This window comes from Accipiter gentilis, chromosome 12 (genome assembly GCF_929443795.1).
Source record: "Accipiter gentilis chromosome 12, bAccGen1.1, whole genome shotgun sequence".
NCBI classification, from domain to species: Eukaryota; Metazoa; Chordata; class Aves; order Accipitriformes; family Accipitridae; genus Astur; species Astur gentilis.
In genome coordinates, this window is record NC_064891.1 from 32,786,408 (window position 1) to 32,807,197 (window position 20,790).

Below are 20,790 nucleotides of genomic sequence, written 5' to 3' on the forward strand. Positions count from 1 at the left end.
GTAAGTTCTGCTTTTAAATGCTGTATTGGGAACCTTCTGTCCAGGTGACAGCCTGCCATTGCAGGATTTTTTTCCTCTAAACAATATGACATCCAAAAAATTATTGTTCAGGGCACTGTAATTTCCACCTACAGATTAGCACTGCACTTAAGAAAAATCCTAACAAAACAACTTACTGCCTTTCAGTTGCTACACTTGCCACAGTGAAAAGAGACTGCCACCCAGTGGACTACAACCAAGTACATCAACTGCAAGCCATGACATTCAATACAGAACTGTTGAAAATTTTATTTTTGATAAAGTGCGGTTATTTTTAGGATTTTTCTGATTAATATAATAATGTTTCAAATACATAAATTCACTCATCATTCTGTCCTGCACCTGAAAAATCAACATTTGCATGAAGGCACTGTACATATAAAGCTTTTCAGAATTGTAAGAAAAAAAATAATCTACTAAATCAAGCTTCCACCAGAGAAATAGTTAACTAGTGCAATCACTCCGTTCAGAGGCGGGTTATGTTCTAAATGCAGCTTCTGCCATCCTTGGGAAGGTTTAAACAGAATTCATCTGTTATATGGCAATGCTGAATAGCATACACAGATAGTTTAACACCTCTCGAGCTTTGGAGTTCAGTTGTATTTGTAAAATCCTTCTCCAGTCTTCTTACCCAGCTTCTTTTCTTCTACCAGTTTATTCAGAAGTGGGCTGGGTGCAAAAAGAGGATTGTTGGGCTCTAATGAATGCCATCCTGGTGGAAGAAATGAAGTGGATGAATTAGTAACAGTTTTCTTTATATGCAAAGATAATAGAGATCTGCATCTCCTCAGAAAAATGTTAAGAGGTCAGAAAACTGAAGGAAGTTTGGAACTTATTCTAGACTCTCTAAGATCCTTCAATACAGCTTCATAAAGCACTGACCAGTACTGATGATTATGAGCAAATCTAGCAATTAGTCTTTAGGTGTAGTCTACTCTGAACACCTTATAATGTCCATGACTGATTTTTAATACTTCAAAAAAAATTAAGAACTTTTAGAATATAGTTAAGTACAAGGAAATAAAACAGAGGCTGTGCTGAAAAGAAATTCAAGTAGAAAGAAATTCCAAGTTGAATTTCTACCTGCAAAAGACAGTCAGAACAATACAACACTACTCCACAGTACCAGCTAAAAGCAGAAGAGGTTTCATGGAAGATGCCATTCTGAAAGCGACATTCAGCCTTGGAGAATATTTAAGCTGCTCATTCAAAATAATACAACAATCATCAACAAGCCGTCTCCAATTATTTTTTTTTCTTATTGTACTGTCATTCATCCACTTATCAACTGAAGTGAAAGGGACATGGTATACTTGCACCTTTTAGGGTATTTGCTGGGTTTTCTATTAACTGAGAATGAAAACATGGCTGGCAGAAAAAGGATAGGGAGTGTCAATATTTGTTGCTTTTCATCAGAATTTCTTGCCTCCAGTACATGTCTCTCCTCCCACTGATTCTTTATAAAGTTCCACTAATATTATTGTTATTGTCCACTGGAACTTGATGAAGTCAGCAAAACCACCACTGTTCTGTCCCCATGTACATAGGCTACAGGCATACAATACAAACACTGTACTCATACAGCATTCTGAGCTGAATTCTCATTCCTTTCTCCTCAGCAGTTAAAAGGCTATGCCATAAACATTTTGTTCAAACTAATTTAAGAGTCAGATTTTCATTAGAACATTCACCTACAGTTTAGCTAAAAAGGGGGAAAATAGAAGAAAATAAGTATGCAGTACCATCTATAATGTATTTACTGGTATCCAACCCAACATAGTCCAGCAGTTCAAATGGACCCATGGGATAGCCAGCCCCAAGCTTCATAGCAACATCAATATCTTCCTTTGATGCATCTCCTAGAGAAAAGATTGACAGTTTGATGAACAGAGAAGATTCCGCATCTACTTGGCACCACTTATAAATAATTAACAGGGTGTTATTTCACCCGGGTGAAGCTCTTCACAGAAATCTCTGCACGTTTCAGAACCGCAAAAACTGGAGTCAGCATACTCAGCTGGAGTATAAAGCTGAATCTCTCTCACACACACACACAAAAAAAAGCCCTGCAGGCCTGCTTTCCATTTTTCGAGCTTCCTCTTGCATTTCAATATAGATCACTATGCTACTGATGGAGCCACAGCTACTGTGCTCAAACTGTCAGAAAGACTAGAGGAAGAATTGGTCACTATGAAGAATCAACAGCTTCTTTTAGAGGCAGCTGAATAGTTTAAGTAAGAAAAGATCTCAATTTCAGCTTCATGAGATCATCAGCAGCTTTTGAACGATGCATGCGACAGAGCTACCCTTACTTTAAAACAGCCAGAAAACAAGTGATACCCAGATGATGGCCAACGCAGGCATGGGGAGAAAGCAGTAGCAGTTGAGTAACATGCTTAGTTACAGCAGCTTTCACTGAAGGATATCCATCAGCATCAGAGATGGCAGATCAGAGTGACCTGAAGAGCCTGTGCAGGTGCAGTTAAATTTGTGAACTCCAAAATTATTAAAAAAAAATAATCAAAATTATCACAAATTTGTTACTTCTACTTCAGTCTGTGCCTTTAAAAATACAAGTCCTGCATTGCCCCATTGTCACAGTTAATGTTCACTTCATTCTTTTGCTGGGAATTCATATTTTATAGTGTCATGAGAGCAGATGCACCTTTACTGCTTATTTCTAATACATATTTTGATAAAGGCAGTGCACTTCTTTGCAGATCCTATAAAAAGGATGAAGTTAAACAAACCCCAGAGGTACTTGTTAAGTAACCTCCATGCTCAATGCGTACAAGCATTCAGGGTGTCCAAAAGCTTGGCAGACATAGCCTATGCAATTTATAAACCTAAGATCAGAGAATCTTAGAAATAAATTTTCAAAGTCTCTTGTAAAGGCAACAACTTCCGTGAAAGTTCTGTATGAAGTCATAAGTTTTATATATCTCCTTTTACACTTTAAAGCTGACAATTTTTTTTTTAAACCACATTTTACTTCTGAGAAACTGGGAAAACTAGCCTTACTTAACTCTAACATAAGTTCAGTTCCCCAAATTCAAACACATGTAAATCCTCAACTCATTTGAAGTTGATGCAGATGTACATATTTCTTTTATCAACAGATTTGTCCCACTTTGTCAAACTTGGGACTTGGCCACCTGACAGTATACGGTTGTGTTACAATACAATTAAAAATACTAAAAGGGCAAACAAGGGTTGTACCCCTAGTTCATACTAGTCTCTTTGTATAAAGCAGACTTCCATAGAAACTTGACTGACTGCTTTTTTTGGTTTTCCACTAAGAATAGGGCAGTACAGACCACCATACATTAATATTTATAACACGCCCCCTGTTTAAATCACTGTTAACATACTAAAGGTATTTTGTCTATGCAAAAGCGCACGTTTAACCCAAGGAGATTTTGTATAAATAAAGACTCAAGGACTGACCCAATAAAATGGTATTTCAGTGCTTGGAGTTGCCAAGAAAAAGACGACCAAATTCCATATTAAAGTGGATGACAATCTGGCTCAAGTGTCTACTCTGAGATTTAGTGCAAAGGATATGATAAAAATTTAACCTGATTCAATGGAAAAAATGAATTAGGAGACGGCCACCAGGCTTTTCAAAACATTAACCAGCTTTTAAAATAGATTTCATTAGAGTTAAAAATTCATAAATGAACTTTAACAAGTTTGGAAATATCACACTGTTGAACAAAATACAAACAGAATAAAGATTAAATCAAAACAGTGTTTTGCTTAGGCAGAAAACAGTCAATTTCAACATACAATCTCAAGTGACTGTTTTCTTCTACATTTAATTAAAAGTTCTATTGTCTCCTGAAATATGTATAATGATATATGTCACTTAACAAAAGCAACTCTTTTTACACACACTGGAACACCCATACACTTTATTTAAAGTTATGCCTTCTTCTGAGAGAATAATGCCCCCTTGCATTGCACTCCTTTGCCTTTCAAGTCACTAAATTCGCTCTTTTCTCCCTTTGAGATGTAACTAGGTACATCTGTTGATGGATAAACAAGAAGTGTTGGTTTATATTTTTTTTCTGGAGATCAAACCATCCCTTCCATGTGCTATAAAAGAGATTTTTAATATTTAAAGCATATTTGGTGGAATCCAGATGATGGAGTGCTTTCATCTGTAGAAAAGCAGTGATTTCAAAAACAAAATGTTTCAAATGACATTCTTAGTAGCATGGAGCTATGAGCAGAGCACTTGAAATAAAAGCAATTATACTCCGTAATTTCCTCTTTATCCACTACATTATTGGCTTGTTTCCTTTTCAAAACAATTATCAATGCTTTGAAAAATTTTGTGTTTCTTTGGGGATTCATGATTATTTCTACTTACCCTCAGTATTAATGTAAAAGAGACCAGCAGTGAGATGGGAGTTCCTAAAGAACCTATTTCTAAAAAAGGACATAGAAGAGGAACAGGAGGTTTCACGGGGCAGTAGTTGAGCCCAAATCACTTGTATGCCAGTACCGTAGTGTGACACTGAGTATTATACTACTTACCTCACCTGAAAATTTCACAAGTCCAATATAAGTGAACTCAGGAGAACTTTGCTAATGGTCCTATTATGGGATTTTCAACCACTTTAATGAACGTCTCTTGGGATGGATAGAGGGAGGTTCCTGATTAGTTGGCAGAGGATATTTTTACAATGTCACTACACTCACCTTGTAGTCTCCAAACCAGAAACATTTTCCACCACAAGAAATTTCCCACACAAGTAACTAGTACCTTCTGACTCTGCACACACTGACATTTCAAAGTGAAGACAAGGCCTTTCCAACTATACGTATTGGCTCATATTTGATGTTCACTATTCACTTCCAGCCTTTAAGGTCTGAAAGTTCTGAGGAAATCCCAAGGCTCTTCCGAAGGCATATAACATTTAGCAGTGTTACTTGTCAACATTCCCTGCAGTCAATATCCCAACAAGTACCTCTCTCAAAAAGTCGAACAGCTTCCATCATATATGGCACCAAGAGACGGTTTACAATAAACCCTGGAGTATCCTGTGAAAAGAAAAAAAGGGATTCTAAATAAACATTCTTTACCAGTACTACACTCAAAATGCTACATGAAAAATTAAACAAGTGGATGAAGACACTTATTGAATCATCAACTTCTGGTACTCTCTAAACTGCATTTTCATATGATTTATCTGCTCATTATTAAAACACAAAAGATGAATTTCACAAAAAAGGAATGGCATATAAACATTCATCATGACTGAGAACAGTAAGACTACTACAAGCGCAGCTCAGTTAATCTTAAAACAATTTAATGTGGCCAGCCAGCAAATACTTTTTCTTTGCAAAATTCTGCCGATATAATTTCCTGAAAGGATACGAGAAGAGCAGTTCTTCTCTAACAGTTTTTTTGGTTTTTTTGTGTGTTCACTACTAGAAACACTCCTAGCTAAACAGTCTGCTTTTCCCCCAGTGCACACTGGTATACCATGCTTTCGAAAGTTAGGATCACTTCAATAGCAAACACCAATGCTATCAATGAAAAGATAAGATACGCGCTGTCAGAAGAAGATAACAGACTGATAACTTCTTTTACACAAGCTTAATCAAAATAAAAAATACAAAGAGAAAGAGCTTTGCAAATAAGTATTATTTCATATACTACTACTGTTTCAGATGCTTATTGTTCATTCCATTTTATCGCAATATTTAGTCCAGAGAATTCCAAGCAACTTTTCTTCTACAAATGGGAATTTAGGGGGGGGGTGGTGGGGGGGAAGGGTTCATACATGGAGACTGCATTACCCTCTACCCAAGCTAATTTATAACAACAATTCATCATATATTCTGCACATTACATACTGCAAAACCGCAACAGAAACTGGAAAAAAGTCAACTAAGGCCATAAAGCAATTTAGCAGTACAGCCAGAATTAAGAGTCCAGCATCCAGACACTGAATTACTGGTGACTACCAGATCGCAGGCCCTTCTTTTTATGATCAAATGTCTCCTGGGGGCTCTGAAACTCAAGGCAACAGCTTGCATAAAGCTACCCAGACCACAAGTTAATGGATTTGGAAAAAGTGTGCTCAGGAAGTGGGGTGTTCCTCTAGAGAAAAAAACCCCAAAGTTACGAAGCAATGAAGATTAATATGGGCCTAGTTACTGCAGTCTTAAGAAAAACTTGCAATGAGCACACACCATGGAGGATTCATCCAACTGCCTCACAATACAAGAGGTAGCAGTCTTGTCCCTAGCATGGCTAAAGATGAGCTCCTGCTTAAGCTCTACAGTCCAGGCTTCTCAAGGACTGGAAAAGAAAAACCAAAAACTGTAAACCCTGATACTTACTGAGTTTTGCTGCTCTAGACAAGATGTCTAGAGTCACTCTACTTTGAGGAATTTGTGGTAAATGTGGGTGTTTTCTTTGTCAAAATGCTTTTAATAGGGAAGAGAAACTGGACAAAAAGCAGCCTGGAAATTCCTGAAGTCCTCTTACATCTACTAAAACCTACCACCTTAAAATTAACAGTTTTCAAGCAGAGACCTTCTGAACACTATCAATCAAAATGTACTCACCTTACAACTGACAGGACTCTTTCCTACTGCTTTACTGAAATCCACAAGCGATTCAAAAGTCTTTTGGCTGGTCATTGGAGTCTTGATGACCTGGGCAGAGGGAAGGTAGGGAGAGCGTAAGCACATTTATGAGCAGAATCTCTCTCATTTACCAGTACAGCAATGATTAAACTGTAATCCAGAACACTATTCCAGAAATTCACAAAACATTTGTTTTGCAAAAAACAATTTTGGTGGATATATATGTTAACAGACACAAAAATCTATTTTAAAGATAGATACAGCATTTTGCATATTTTGAAAGTATGTGTTTCTTTAAGACACTTTCCCACTCAGCCAGTACATATGGTAAAAGGGACCATCGTTTGAAATCGTATTTAGAGATTACAGGATAACAAAACAACTTTAAAAGCTACATAGTCTCTGTCGCCTTGGGAAACACGATGGCTTCACTTTAGAGAACTACATTAACAGACATATTTCCTGATATAAAGGGTTGTAACATCTACCCTGTGCCCAATGTAAACTGACATTTAATTCTAAACAAAATTTAAAATCTCTTTCAAATTTGTGACAGCCTCTTAGCTTTTGAGTAGTATGTTTCCATGTTGATTTTCTTCACAACTGAGTCTTTTGTCACATGTAGTATTTTCTATACTTCACTGGAGTTGGGATGCATTAAGCCATTTATTAAAGACCTAACACCACCCCACCAAAAAAAGAATAAAAAAAAGAGACTTGCAGAAGCTGAATGGGTTATGATATTTGTGTTGAAACTGATCTCCATGTGCAGTAACTGAAAACTGCAATACATAAGCAGTTAAGGCTGACCACCTTGTTCATACAATTAAGTCACACAGAGATTTCCCCCCATCCTAAAGACTGACATAAGGCCAACACAAAAAAAGAGTTAACGACTGAGCAAAAGGCTTGTTTCTCAGCAGAAGAAAAATAGTGTTCTTTGATATTAGATAAAAATATCTGAGATGCTTACGTAAGACTGCAACAGTTTCAGGAATGAGTTTTTAATATACACTTCAGAATTTTGAAACATTAGCACCAGCCTTTTGGATTATTAGAGAAAGAAATCCCCTCAAAGCTATGTGCTTCTGAGCATGAGATCAACAATCTACGAAAAGAGCAGATAAGACTCAAAGGGACTGCAGATTTGTGACCCATGAAGGACAGCTTCCATGACAGATGACCGGCAATTTCAGTAATATCTTTCATAGTTTTGGCGAGTCTCTTGATTTTCCCCGGATTATTCAAACTGAAACATCTGTTTTACATAGAAAATGTTGTTCTACAGTGTTAATGCCAATCCTGATTTACAGCAGTAGTTCTGAAACAAAAGCAAGGCTTTACAAAGTGTATTTATTTACTAATATTGGCACCTTTCAAGATCAAGTCACTGAAAGCACAGATTTTGTGTTTCGAAGTTCTTCAAATACCACTCATCAACTAGAGTGACTCTGGGGTAGGACATTCATAAGTCAGGTGAAAAAGCCCCACAAATTATAAAGATTGACCACAGCACTCAGACATGGATGGCTCTCTTTTGTTTTTTTACAAACAATGCCAGATATCTTCTGCATTTTTCAAATCTCACAGAGGCTTAGTTTAGGTTTCTAGACTATGATTTGTTTTAGGCTTGAGACAAGGCATAGAACATTTCATCCATAGAGAAAAATTACTGCCAACAAGTAGTTCTTAGCACAGAAATCAATAAAGCCAACGTGAGCCTAAGGAATTATGCTAAAGATTTCCGTTACCTCTGACACCACCTACAAAATTCCTCCCTTTCCTTCTTACAACATTCCCCAAAGCGTTTAGTCACAATATACAGGATGCAATATTAAACTAAAAACAAAAAATCCACATGGCTACAGAAGTTAGTGAGAGAGAATCTGCAAGTGTTCGAGCCCTCACCAGACAACCATACTCCAAATCAAATTTGTTAATTTCAGCCAAAAGGTTCAAACAGTTCAAAAAGGGGAGTAAGAGAATGATACATTCAAAGACACAGAGCAAGTAACTGCATCTTATGCATTTTAATGAGAAACAAGCAAAAAACATAATAAAGTGAATCTCAGGAGTTCAAAAGGCAGGCACAACATATTTGAAGTGCTTGTCACCAAAGCAATACTAGAACTAATCCCTTGTGGGACAGAGGAAAAAGATTTACAGCATTTAAGGGCACAAAGTACATGAAACATTTTGGGGCAGAGTGGCCAAAATGCAAAGTTTATTTTCACTTACTCAAGAGTTTATAAGTTCTAGCTGATCAAGGTCAGCCATAATGGGGGAATGTGAGAAAAAGGAGAAAAGAGACCTGTCATTTTTTCTGCAATGTGACCTTTACTTTGGAGGCACAGATAAAGCCTTGTATCAGATTATTTCTTATTCTGCTCTGCATTGCAGTATTATCAAAAATTGCACAATGTAGCCAATGAGACTATGTTTAGAAAAGACGTCTGAAGAGTTATGTAGAAACTTGGTTTTACACTTCCTTGAACACTGGGAAATACTGTAACACTTCCAGACAAATCATCTGGAACATTGAAACAAACATGACTGACTTTGTTTCAAAAGTCACAAGGCAGTAAGATTTCATCTCTCATCATTTTCTATCAATTTCTGCACCGGTAACAACCAAATTCCTCTGTCAGCCTCATCAGATGATTTTAAGCTGTCAGTAGTTCTTACTAATCAGCTTGCCTGCATGCCTGAAATGATCACTATAAACAGCACCTCTGTTGGCAGTTCAGTGGAAAACTTCGGAGCCTCAAGACTGAAGGAGTTACCTCTGCCTCTTCAACCTGCCCCTCAACAGAGACTGCACCCCCCTCTTATCACTAGCAGTAGCTCATTCCATATCAGAAAAGCTGCAAACTGAGATCTACTCTTTCATCTAACTTAATTCCCAGTGATGACAATTGCATTGCTGTGCTACAGCGGTTATTATGGTGATAAGACACTTACCTCCACGAGCTTCATCATTGGCACAGGATTGAAGAAATGGAGACCACCAAATCGGTCCTGCCTGGTGGTTGAGTTAGCCAACTGCGTGATTTGCAAGGATGAGGTGTTGCTCGCAAATATCGTATGCCTGGAAAAAAGAAACATATGGGTTGCATACAGGACAGCAATTTTTCTGACAGTAGGAGGCTGGTGCACTAAACATAAATAGATATCCATTGGCTAACCATCCACAGAATTCTCAGAAACATCCCTGCAGATTATCATGGTCTTTTTCCTGAGGTACAAGTACAGCAATGACGACGTAACCACTGGAAGGGCTGTGAGAGTTTCTGACTTGCGAATAAGCATGTTGAATACTTATATTACAGGTGACAGAAAAAAAGACTCTGTAAGTGGAAAAATTTTGTTAACTCCCCCAAATCTATTCCAGGTAATTCCTTCAGCAGCCCTGGAAGCCTAATGGTGTTTTTTTATTGTTAACATTTACACATCTATGAAAATCCAATTGTTTGCCACGTCAAAAATGCACTTTGGAGCCTTAAGAAAAATTTGGAATTTTTTTTTATTTTTTATAGTGATCAATGGTAGATGTGATGAGCAAGCCTACCACCAAAGCAAAGAGCTGATGGAAAAAAACTGAGAAAAGATAAAAACTGCCATGCACAGGACACTGCAAAGGATACACAAAATCACAAGAATTTTAAGACAAAAGATGAAGTCCTTTTCCAGACATAAATCAGATTTATAAATTGAAGTTTATAATGTTTTTGGTTATTTTTTTCCCCAGAAATACCTCAGAACCTCAACAACACTGCTATACTGACATCGCAACGAAAACTTACAGAAATGGCTTTTTCTTCAAACCACAAAAGTCTGAAACTAAATTAGAGATGAAGCCCTACCTTCCACTCTGGGCTGTATCATACTGACCTTTCAAAAAGTCATCCTACCAGACTCAACAAATGTTAATCTATATTGGTATTTTGCTTACATTTCACTAAGATGTAATTGAGCTTCACAACAGAGCTTTCAGAAAAGTTATGTCCAAGTTGTGGGGACATCTTATAGTGGCATTAAAAGAAAACATTTGGGGATAAAAAAGACCCACACTGATTTTCATTTTTTATTATGTTTTCTCAGTTTTTGAGAATTTGTTAGGGAGAAGGAAATAAAAAAATTCTGAAAATTCCTGTTTACACATCTTACAAATATTCTTTTGCTATTTCCCCACCATAAAGTGGGCCTTATATTGTTCTGAGGTGGGGTACTAAAAAGAGTATTCTACATTTCATAGTTTTGACCTTGCAAGATCAATGGATCCAAAAAGATACTTATCACCACTGAAAATCTGCCGCTGTATACAAAGATTCATATAAAAATTAAGCACATCGATTTGTGAGATGTAAACATTGCGAGGTTTATATCTGGGTTCACTTAAAAGTATGAGATTGTACCTCAGCATCGCTTCTGCGGGTGAATACTGTAGCCTCACACAAACATAGAGCCTCGAGAAAAAAAGCATTAAATTTGTATTTTGTACAAGGCCATTTTATTTACACTTTCTGCTCTGACCAACCAATGGATTTAAATTGGGTTTAAAATAGAATTTTCATGCCCCTCTGACTTAGAACTACATAATGCATGCTTCACATGAGAGCAGAGTTGGAAGGCCTTTGAAAGCAACAGTACTAGTGAAGCCCTAGTGATGCTTTTCCAGGCACCAGTGTGCTTTCTCTTGGTGCCATCTAGTGGGTCATGGGAAGACATTAAAAACAGAGCCCAACACAAGGGAATCATACCATTTCAATAACACTGACTCTTACAGTCCAGCTCCGTGAACACTGAACAACACTTCTGTTGTAACAGTTTTATAACACACCGATTCTAACACACTGAACAGTTCCTAACCACTGGCCAGCTCCTAGCTGAGTTTCCACATCTGAGGATAAATCCTAGACCAAGAGATGTTGACAGGCATTCCCACCACCCAGAAATAAACAGAAAGCAAGCAGGCAAGAGCTCTTAAAGAGGATACCCAGAAATTCTTCTGTCATGTTCATTATGATCCTGTTTAGAAAAACACTGCAGTGTTTAAAGGCCTAAAACTCAAAAGGAATGTGGGGATATTCTACAAAAACCCTAGTCTGACCTTTTCAAAATGGAAATGTGAGACTGATTCAATTCAAGAAACGGAAAACAGAATTGAAGAGTGGGTAGCAATACTTTTATCGCCTGCTCTAAAGACTGTGACCATGTAACACAGTAAAACAATTACCGTATTAGGAGGATGAGTATATAACAGAGAGGAATGTAACATACACAAGCAATTTTGCAAAGCTCTAAGAACATAAACCACTACACTCTCAGACTGATGGCATCCAAGAAACAGCACTGAGCATTTCACCTGGACAGTTACCCAGATGAGGAATACCCCGAGTTCCCAATGCTCTCTAGGGTTGCCAAACTGTCCCAGCTCATTACATTTTCTCTGAAAACTTAAAGGAAATTCACTCTCCACCTCCGAACAAAACTTCTCTCAATAAAGAATAGCTTGCCCACCCCCCTCCACTTACAGATCCACTTTCAGAGGAATTATAGTTCTTTTATAGAGAAAAAGGAAGAGGAAGTAAGTTAATCACGTTTTCGTTTTTTAATGCAATGCTTTGGTTTTGTGCTGTCCCCAGACTTTATCTTCACGGGAGAAGTCATCATAGTGCAAATATGGGAGACAAACATGTAGCTGTTGCAGCTGAGGAAATCGAGACATGGGATACAGTACAAAAGAAAAACGCATGGTTTCACACAGCTCATGTTCCAAAGGCATAGTTCATCACCTTGTTTTAGCAACTGTAATACACAGCCACTTACGTTTCCATCAGCTACCCCTGCGCTTAGTCCTGAAATTTGAATTAAGACAAGTTCCCCCTCCTCAGGCGGCTAGTCTTTCGTGATCTCTGCCTGTAACATACACTTCACAGTGCCATCGACGCCCAGGGCCCCACAGAAGCAGAGCTTCTCCGGAGACTCAAAACTATCTTTAAACAAAGCTTGTCTTTGTTACCAATCACCCACAAGTCCACCACCCCCATTAAGCTGATGCAACAGTTAGTCCATGTAATGGTTTTAGAGATTTTGAAATGTTCAATCTTAGCAAAGGCTGTAGGACGCCTGGGCTGACAGGGAGAGCTTTCCATTTCTTCGCAGTGCTATGCAGGATGCATAAAGCCTACTGCTTCCTTCTAATGCACAGAAAAACACTCATGAGACATTTCTGCCTTTCCCCATGCTACTCACATGATCTGCAACTCTATACTCCTCACATAATTACAAATTACCCTTTGTATCTAATAGCTAATATTTTAAACCCTTGGCTACAAGTTTCACAATTTTACTAGCTTTTCTTTCTTCTCATCTAGACTTTCTACACTGCAAGCCATATTCTTCACCATTCACTTCCCTTTCTTTATCCTACAGGTAAGATATCCGTATGTTTATCATCACTTCCAATTCTCCTCTTAAAAAGGAAGGCTTCTTGTCTAAGGTCATTTTTCCCAACCCTGCAAAACCACGCCTTTTGCCACAGGAAGGAGCATATCTGAACACCTCCCAGTATTTTTTAACACTCTGTAATGTAAAATTTTATGTTTCAAGGCAGCTATGCTTATAAACAGCTCACTCTTACGAAAAATAGCCTCAGCTGTTCCAAATATACATATAATTAAATGAGGTTCCAAGTCCCTGTGCCCACCTTTCCTTGCTGACTGGTTCTAGACAGTGTGCCATTTAGTAAACTCTAATTTGCTCATTAGCTTTCTCTGCTGAATATGGACAAAGAGGCAGGCAACCAATGGTCTGTTTTCACAAAATAAGCACAATCTAATCATGACAAGGTACCTGGTAATTGCCGAAGGCAGCTACTTACTTTTGTCTGTCAGACTAAGGGTAACAGCAAGTTAATCTGTGCTCCATGCACAGCTGTTTGTGATCATTTATTGGTTTTGGAAGTACCAGGTAATTTTGATTACCGACCTCATGAGACAGCCTGAAAATCTCCCCAGGCTGAATTCACCTAATGGTAACATCTTTTCTCCCTTGACATTACATTCAAGCCACAGCTTGCCTAGTTCTTTGGTTAGACAGTCTAGAATACCTCTTAGCCAATACCCCTGGATTTAGCTGTACTAGTTAATACCTCAACCTGCACGCAGTCAAGGTCTTGTGATCCCGAGTCATCCATTACAAAGATCAAGTTTCTGAGACTGCATGCTCGGCTTAAAAGCATTTTTTGGTTTAGATACAATTCAACAGTAACTTCCAACAGTTATCAAATATAGTTCAAAGAAAGTTCCAGGGACTGTAAGTAACTGAGTGCATGTTAAGAAATTATTTACATTTTTACCTCACACACAATAACCAGCAATGAGCTATTTCCAAACTCTTGTAATACAAAGTAAACTTAGTTCACTTAAGTCATTGTTGAGCTGACTGTGACTTACGGCTAAGAGGCTGAGAGTTCTTAAAACTTGTTCATGCCAGGCATGCTGACGACAAATATTTTATCATCCCAACTCCCTATTTAAATATGGGAACATGTACATTAACCATACCCCACATGTACCAGGACAAGCTTATTCTATTGTTGTGCATTTGCATTTAGATTTGAACTTGCTGAGTAGATGGACAAACTTTATGTCTAAACATACCCAGAAGCACATCAAACAAAGCAATGCAACAAGTAAATAAGCCTGCTGAATACACCTGAAAGTGTTTGTAACATATGCACCTGGCATAACAACTATTCCATACCACATGACAGTCTGGAGTTAGCCTAAGGGAGAAAAACTCCTGTTTCTAAGAAAAGCACTTAAGAAAATGCAGAGCTAACGGTGTAAGAATAAAAACAGAAGATACAAAGGTCTAAGTTTCAAAATGTAACAGGAAAAATACACATACTCTGGAGCAAACTTATCCAGCCTCTTGAAGAGTTCATTTTTAATTTCCTGGTTCTCCACAATGGCTTCTATCACCAGATCCGTGCTGTGGACCACTGCTACTGCATCTGTGCTTGTTGTGAGGTTCTTTAAGGTCTTCTCAATGAACTCAACACCAGCCTGAAACATTTCCAAGAAGTTGCAATATCTATTTACAATGATTTAATTTATTTTCACATGAAAAATCCTCTTATGTGCTCTGAAGTGTTTCGGAGCCCTCAAAAATTCAGGCAGTCTGCCACATTTTCAAATCAGTGAGAAAGTTCTAACTATGTACAGATACGATGCTTTCACTGACAAAATTTTCCTAGCCAATCAAAACTGCTTTGAAGCAAATAGGAAACCTTTCAATTCATTCTTTTAGGAAGACTTTGCTGCAGTCCAACCATCAGCATAAGAGTCTAAGTGAACAACTGGTTGATCAATCAGTAGTTTCTGAGACAACCTGGACTTGGCCCTCCATAAAGAGGAACTTTTCCAGTTTCAAACCTTTGCATTGTTTTCATCCAGTGATTATCTGGTCTCACTCCTATGAACAGGTATGTGCTAGTTCACGAATACTTCAGGAAATGAGATGGCCTACACTCACTATAGTTTCAGGGCATACGTGGGGAAAAAATATTCTGTTTTCTGACTAGTAAACCTGCCAATCACTGACATAGTTTGTGAGGACAGAAATCAAACAGAACTGCAAGACTTTGAACCGAGGGTAAATGGAGACACAGTACAAGTAAAAACACCTACATGCTAGAATATAATGTCATATGTAAAGTACAAGCATCATATGGACAATTCTCTTTTGGATTAAAAGACCCCCCCATAATTATGTATGTATGCTCTGGTTATCCTGGTATTACTATATTTTTCCTTCTGTACTCCCTCATGCAAACAAGTCCTTTTTTATTTCCTTTGTCTGCTGCATCATTCATGCTGGTAATCAATACCAGTATATATTATATAAGTTAACATGTATCAAAAGAAGAATTGAATCTGCTGTGGAATTTAGAGAAACAAGCATAGCCACAAATAACCCTTACGATATAAATTTAGATGCATCAGCTGCTCCAGAGTGACTTGCTGTACGTAAGCCTTACTCAGTAATGTAAATGCAAAATATCTTATGCATCTAATTTATGTTACTCCAGGGTAGTTAAACTTTTCCCTTGCAGTAATCCTGTGCCCAAGGCTGGGGGCGGGGGGCAGGCAGAGAGACTCCTTACAGAGGTATTCAGACAATTTTGTTACTATTTGCTTTTGGACAAAATCGGTGCATTCCCAGGTAAGCACTCAAAGATAGCTTGCTATTAAGTTAGGATGAATAATTTGGCACCACTTCACATTTAGCATCTGTTTTAAAAGGTCACCAAGTTGTTTTAAATCTTTATCTCAAGGCTGAAGTCTACAAAGGAAAGAAAATAAGGTAAGACATCTTTCAACCTCCCTGAATCAAAAAAAGAAAATCCAAGTTCTTCAGCACACTGGAGAAAGTTTTAAGCCAGTATATTAACACACTCTATAATGTATAACTGTAAACAATTATCAGAACTTCAGTATGGCAGTTTTTATTCTCCTAAGTTCTCCTAGAGGAATAAAGAAGATGTCAACCTCAGGCTTATCTGCAAACTTCTTCTTTGTCACTCTCTTCAAACTCTCTTCAATTCCTTTTGTAGATTTTTTAAGGATTTCATCTGACTGGTCTACTAACACCACAGTGTGACCACTGGCTGCTGCAACCTGAAAGTTAAAAAAAAAAAAAAAAAAAAAAAGATTCAACAGCAGTATCATAAAACAGCCAAGTACATAGATTTGTGTTGGGGCAGTAAAAACCTGCACACAGTTGGGGCAGAGGAGAAGGGATAAAGGTCTCAAACAACTTGAAGGAAAAGCAAAAAGAAACCCATTTTCTCCCCCGAGCTGTCTGCAGAATGCTACCTGTGCCTGGAGGCAGCTGAGTTCTGCAGCTATGGCTAGAGAACAAGCTGTCTTGAAAAGAGCAAGTGGCTTAGCTGTGATCCTTGGATCTTGTAAGGAAAAAGGGCTGTGGAGACCAAAACTGGAATGCTGGCAGGGTGAGTGGGTAGCATAAGGGATGGCTAACCCTGTGTTCCCAGGACAGAGTGTAACACAACTCTGATGTTAGGCCATGAGCATGTCCCTGCAACAATAGGAAGGCGATAATGCAGCAGTGAAATGTTTGCCACTACAGGACTCTGCACAGACCTGAACGGCCTGCGGACTCTCCTTACTACGTACTTGGTACAAACACTGGCTCAGCTACAGACAGCACTATTGGGTTGTCTTTTTGGTTGGTATTCAATTAATTTCAAACATATGTCACTTTCTCACACTGCAACAGCCTATTAAAAATCAGCTGTTCATTATCTGTTACTTCACTACTCATTAATTTATGTTGCTCTTGTTAGTTAGCAACAGCCTATCTTCATTTTCAGAATTCTTGAACTAACAGAGTAGTAGTATAATAACTGTGAAAAACAGATGTTAAAACATGGTTCCACTGACTGTTTTAAAGCCACACAACTTAGGAGCTTTCCTTCTGCAAACTTTTACATCTAACCTTGCACCTGGAGACTTAAGATTCTCCTGTGCCCACACCACCTACTCCTATAAAGCTAGCTGAAATGAAAAATAGAGAGAGAGATCTCCTGAAGAAAAGCATGGTGCTATCCCCATCCAAGTTGCCTCACTAATCCAGAAAATAAAGAAATGCCAGACTGCCTCTGGACAGCAGCAGTACAGCTTTAAACAAGTGTCAGTCTGCAGCTGGACATTTCTTTATCCATCTTTTTTTTTCCTATTTTTTAAAATTTTCACTATGGCCGTTTCATAAAAACAACTGAATCATAAAAAAAATATTGAAACCAAGCTTGGACTTGCACTCTTAACACTTCATCTGTTGCTGATCACTTGTGATGTTAAAGCAATGGTGAAGCAAGACGCTCCAGTCTTCAGAAGAAAAATCAATGCCAAGCACATTTGTAAGAGATGCTTCACTGATTATCCATTTACAATTACACCATCACAGACCAGTTGGCAAAAAACTCCTAGAAAAGTTAAGGTCTCCCTTTTCCCACCTCATTCTTACCATATTTACATGGACAGGAAAGAAGAAAAAAGGCAAAAGGTCATATGGTCTCCTTTTGCAATTCAAACACATGCTCGCACAGCCTCTACTATCCAATGATCTTAAGAATACTCAATGAGAACACAAAAGCGCCGAGGAGTCAGTTAATGCTTTTCTCGTACAGAAGTGCTTTTCACGTGGCAGAATCAGAAATTACAAACTCCTGGCTTTCAGCCATATGTTTTAGCAGAGGTTAGGTTATCCTGACAGTGTGAGAAAGCAAGGAAAGCAGAGAGACAATTTCTTGAGAATTCTAAAAGGGAGGAAAAGCTTTATCAATAGGGTACAGAGAAGCCCCCACTCAAGTGTTATAATCATCTCTGCTTTGAGATAATTTTGGATTGAGAAATTGGAGGCAGACTGTCAACAAAACAATCCCTGGTCCTTAACGGTGGTAGAAGACCCACAACCCCTGTTACTGCCAAATACCAGATATGTTTCTCTTGACAAGCTGTTCTCTGAAAACATGCAGTCTAACAGAATATGCAGATCAGTTCACTTTCCCTGCAGAATTACAACCTTTGCATAGTGTGCACCTTCTTCAAACATGAGAACAACTTTCGTCAGAGTTGTTCTTTGATGGCTCCTTCAGTGGAAACCTCAAGCTTTAGTACCAAGGTAGAAAGGAGTGGTTTTACCAGACAAGTTAATAAACAACTAGGTAACTCCTTAGCAAAAAACCACAGCCCCTGTATTCCTCCTGCCAGAGATTCGCCAGGAACGTGAGAAATCTTCAGTTCTGAGAAGGAAACCCATGAATTAATTAAAGTGGAGAATTGCTATTTATGAATTCCAACCTCACTGTCAGGTTCCACTTGGGTCCACCTGCGTACTTCAGTTATTCTTTGTGAAGTCTGTGAACTACCCCGGTATCTTGGGCAACGGGCTCTTTCTGTGAATTAAGTAAATGTCTGAATCTTAAATCACTGACAGGACCGCTCAGTCTTCTGTCCCAAATCTATCAAGCTAAAGATGAGCTCGAAAGCCACAGGCCTGAGATTAAACAGTGGGAAAATAAGTCCTATTTGAAGATTAACCACTTCATAATTCTGCAGGTGACCGACGGCTAAATGGTCATTTTAGCTGCCGTATTCTACTTTAGCAACTTGCAAGACGTTGCTTGATCTGCTCCCTTGGCAAGTTAGTAGCAGCTTCTTTCTCGGACCAACATTTTTCCAAATGTTACGACACGTCGTCTGTTTCATAAACAGTCCGCACTGTTGTCTCAAGGACCACGCTAAACCATTTAAAACATCGACCTTGGTTCTTCTCGCCTGACCCGAAGATGCGCCGCGGATCAGCGAGAGAACAGAAAAGTTTTAAAGTCGAGCAGCCGCCCAGCGGCGGCGCAGCAACGCTTTCCACTCCTCCTCCGCAGCAATAAAGCCAAAATTCGCAGAAGCCTGCCAGCTCGGCAGAACGGCTGCGGCCCTCCTCCTCGGGGGGCGACGAACACCCGCGGCGCGGCAAGGGCTACCTCCCCGGCCTGCCTCCCACGGGGCGAGACGCAGCCCACGCTCCAGCCCGGCCGGGCTGCGGACCGGGGGCCGTCGGGCACCGCCGGGGGTGGAGGGTGGCGAGAAGCCGCCGCTCCGCTGCTTCTCACCCAGACGCAGGCTGAAAAAGAAGGCCTCGCGTGAGGGAAACCTGAACGCAAACTGTAGTGTTTCGAACGCCGCTCCCGCCTTCAGCGGCGGCTACGCTCCCTCAGGGCCGGGCCGGGCCGGGCCGGGCCGGACCAGCGCAGCCTCTGAGGGAGCAGAGCGCCAGCCCCGAACGGGCTCGGGGGAGGCGGGGGGGGGGGGGGCCCTCCCGCTGCACGCGCCGAGTAACGGCCGCCCAACGGCCGCCATGGCGCCGCCGCCTCCCCTCACCCCCACCCCGCTGCCGGGCCGGGCGGCGCTCACCTGGGCGATGCCGGCGCCCATAAGGCCGCCGCCGATGACCGTCACATGTTTGACGATCAGTTTCTTGGCGGCCGCCGTGGCGGCGGCGGAGGAGGAGGAGGAGGAGGAGGAGGCGGCGGCGCGCACGAAGTGGCGGGTGGCGAAGGCCATGGCGGGGAGCGAGGAGGCAGGGGAGGCGGCGGTGAGGCGAGGCGAGGCGAGCGCCGCGCTCCGCCCCGGGGAGGTGCGGGGAGGCGGTGGCGGCCGCCCCCGGGCCCGGGCGGAGGCGCTTTGACTCCTTCCTTCACCTTCGCCACGTTTGATTCCTTAAGGGGAGTCGGGTAGGAAGAGGAAGGTCAGCGGGCCAGCAGTCCTGCCGGAGGGGGTTCATCCTGTTCTCCCCCGGCAGGCGCGGTGCAGAGGCCGCTCTCGTTGCCTGCCCTTTGCGGCGGCGGTCACCGCGTTTCCTTCCAAAAGATTCACGCTGTCCGTTGTAGCAGCTCATGGGCTCGATGTCAGAAGCGGTCCGCCGTAAGAGTGTTTCCAAACTAAAGGGGGATTTCATCTGCAGGCTAGCACAAACTATACAGTAAACCAAAAAAAACAACCCACACACAAAAAAAAAAATCAAATCCTTCCTTTATAAATACTAATGGCTGAATCGCGCCAGATGCAGACCACTGAAATTTTCCATCTAATTCCTTCATTGCCAGAACAACCGGCACTTCAAGTCAGCAACAGCTGACAACACAGCAATTACAGCGTATTCTACTTGAGTCAGCATCGGGGTAAACATTAAGCAACTTGTTTTCTTCAAACAAAAGTGGCGGAGTATTCTCGTATCTCTGCACTTTGTACCAAAAGCGCAATGCAAAAAATTCCCCCTTTCCTCACTCAGCCTCACCTGACGGCAGAGTAGTCAGGAGCCGTAAGCGGCTGCTGGAAACAGCCCTTCCCCAAACACAGTTACTGCTCCTTGTGCGCACAAGCGACAGCTCGGCAGGTAGTTAATGAAATTCCCTAAAAAAATAGCACGGCGCCAAGTTCCCTGCAGTCTAACTCCAGGGTGTAAGACACAGGATTTCCACACACAGCTGGCACTCCCAAGCGTCCATCTCTCCCAACACACCAGCGCTCACACCCACTCCTTCCCCACAAGCGCTCC

The 20,790-nt window shown here is 40.4% G+C and overlaps 1 protein-coding gene across 1 annotated transcript; it reads right to left on the reverse strand.

Moving 5' to 3' along the window:
- Positions 1 to 263: 263 nt before the first annotated feature.
- Positions 264 to 19,832, reverse strand: HADH (hydroxyacyl-CoA dehydrogenase). The gene is made up of 8 exons (XM_049815412.1): positions 19,647 to 19,832; positions 16,203 to 16,331; positions 14,560 to 14,717; positions 9,607 to 9,733; positions 6,625 to 6,714; positions 5,016 to 5,088; positions 1,782 to 1,898; positions 264 to 751 (listed from the first exon to the last, which is right to left on the reverse strand). Exons 1-8 carry the CDS (start codon positions 19,794 to 19,796, stop codon positions 633 to 635), a joined length of 963 nt encoding a protein of 320 aa, XP_049671369.1. The 5' UTR covers positions 19,797 to 19,832; the 3' UTR covers positions 264 to 632.
- Positions 19,833 to 20,790: the final 958 nt, after the last annotated feature.

What these genes read in the sequence shown, in the direction of transcription:
- HADH (XM_049815412.1), bottom strand. Translation starts at nt 19,796, where the DNA reads ATGGCCTTCGCCACCCGCCACTTCGTGCGCGCCGCCGCCTCCTCCTCC. An exon ending in AGAGTCCTGTCAGTTGTAAG is followed by an intron (nt 5,089 to 6,624) that starts GTGAGTACATTT and finishes TTCTTTTCACAG; the next exon opens with GATACTCCAGGGTTTATTGT. An exon ending in CAGTAAATACATTATAGATG is followed by an intron (nt 752 to 1,781) that starts GTACTGCATACT and finishes TTCTTCCACCAG; the next exon opens with GATGGCATTCATTAGAGCCC.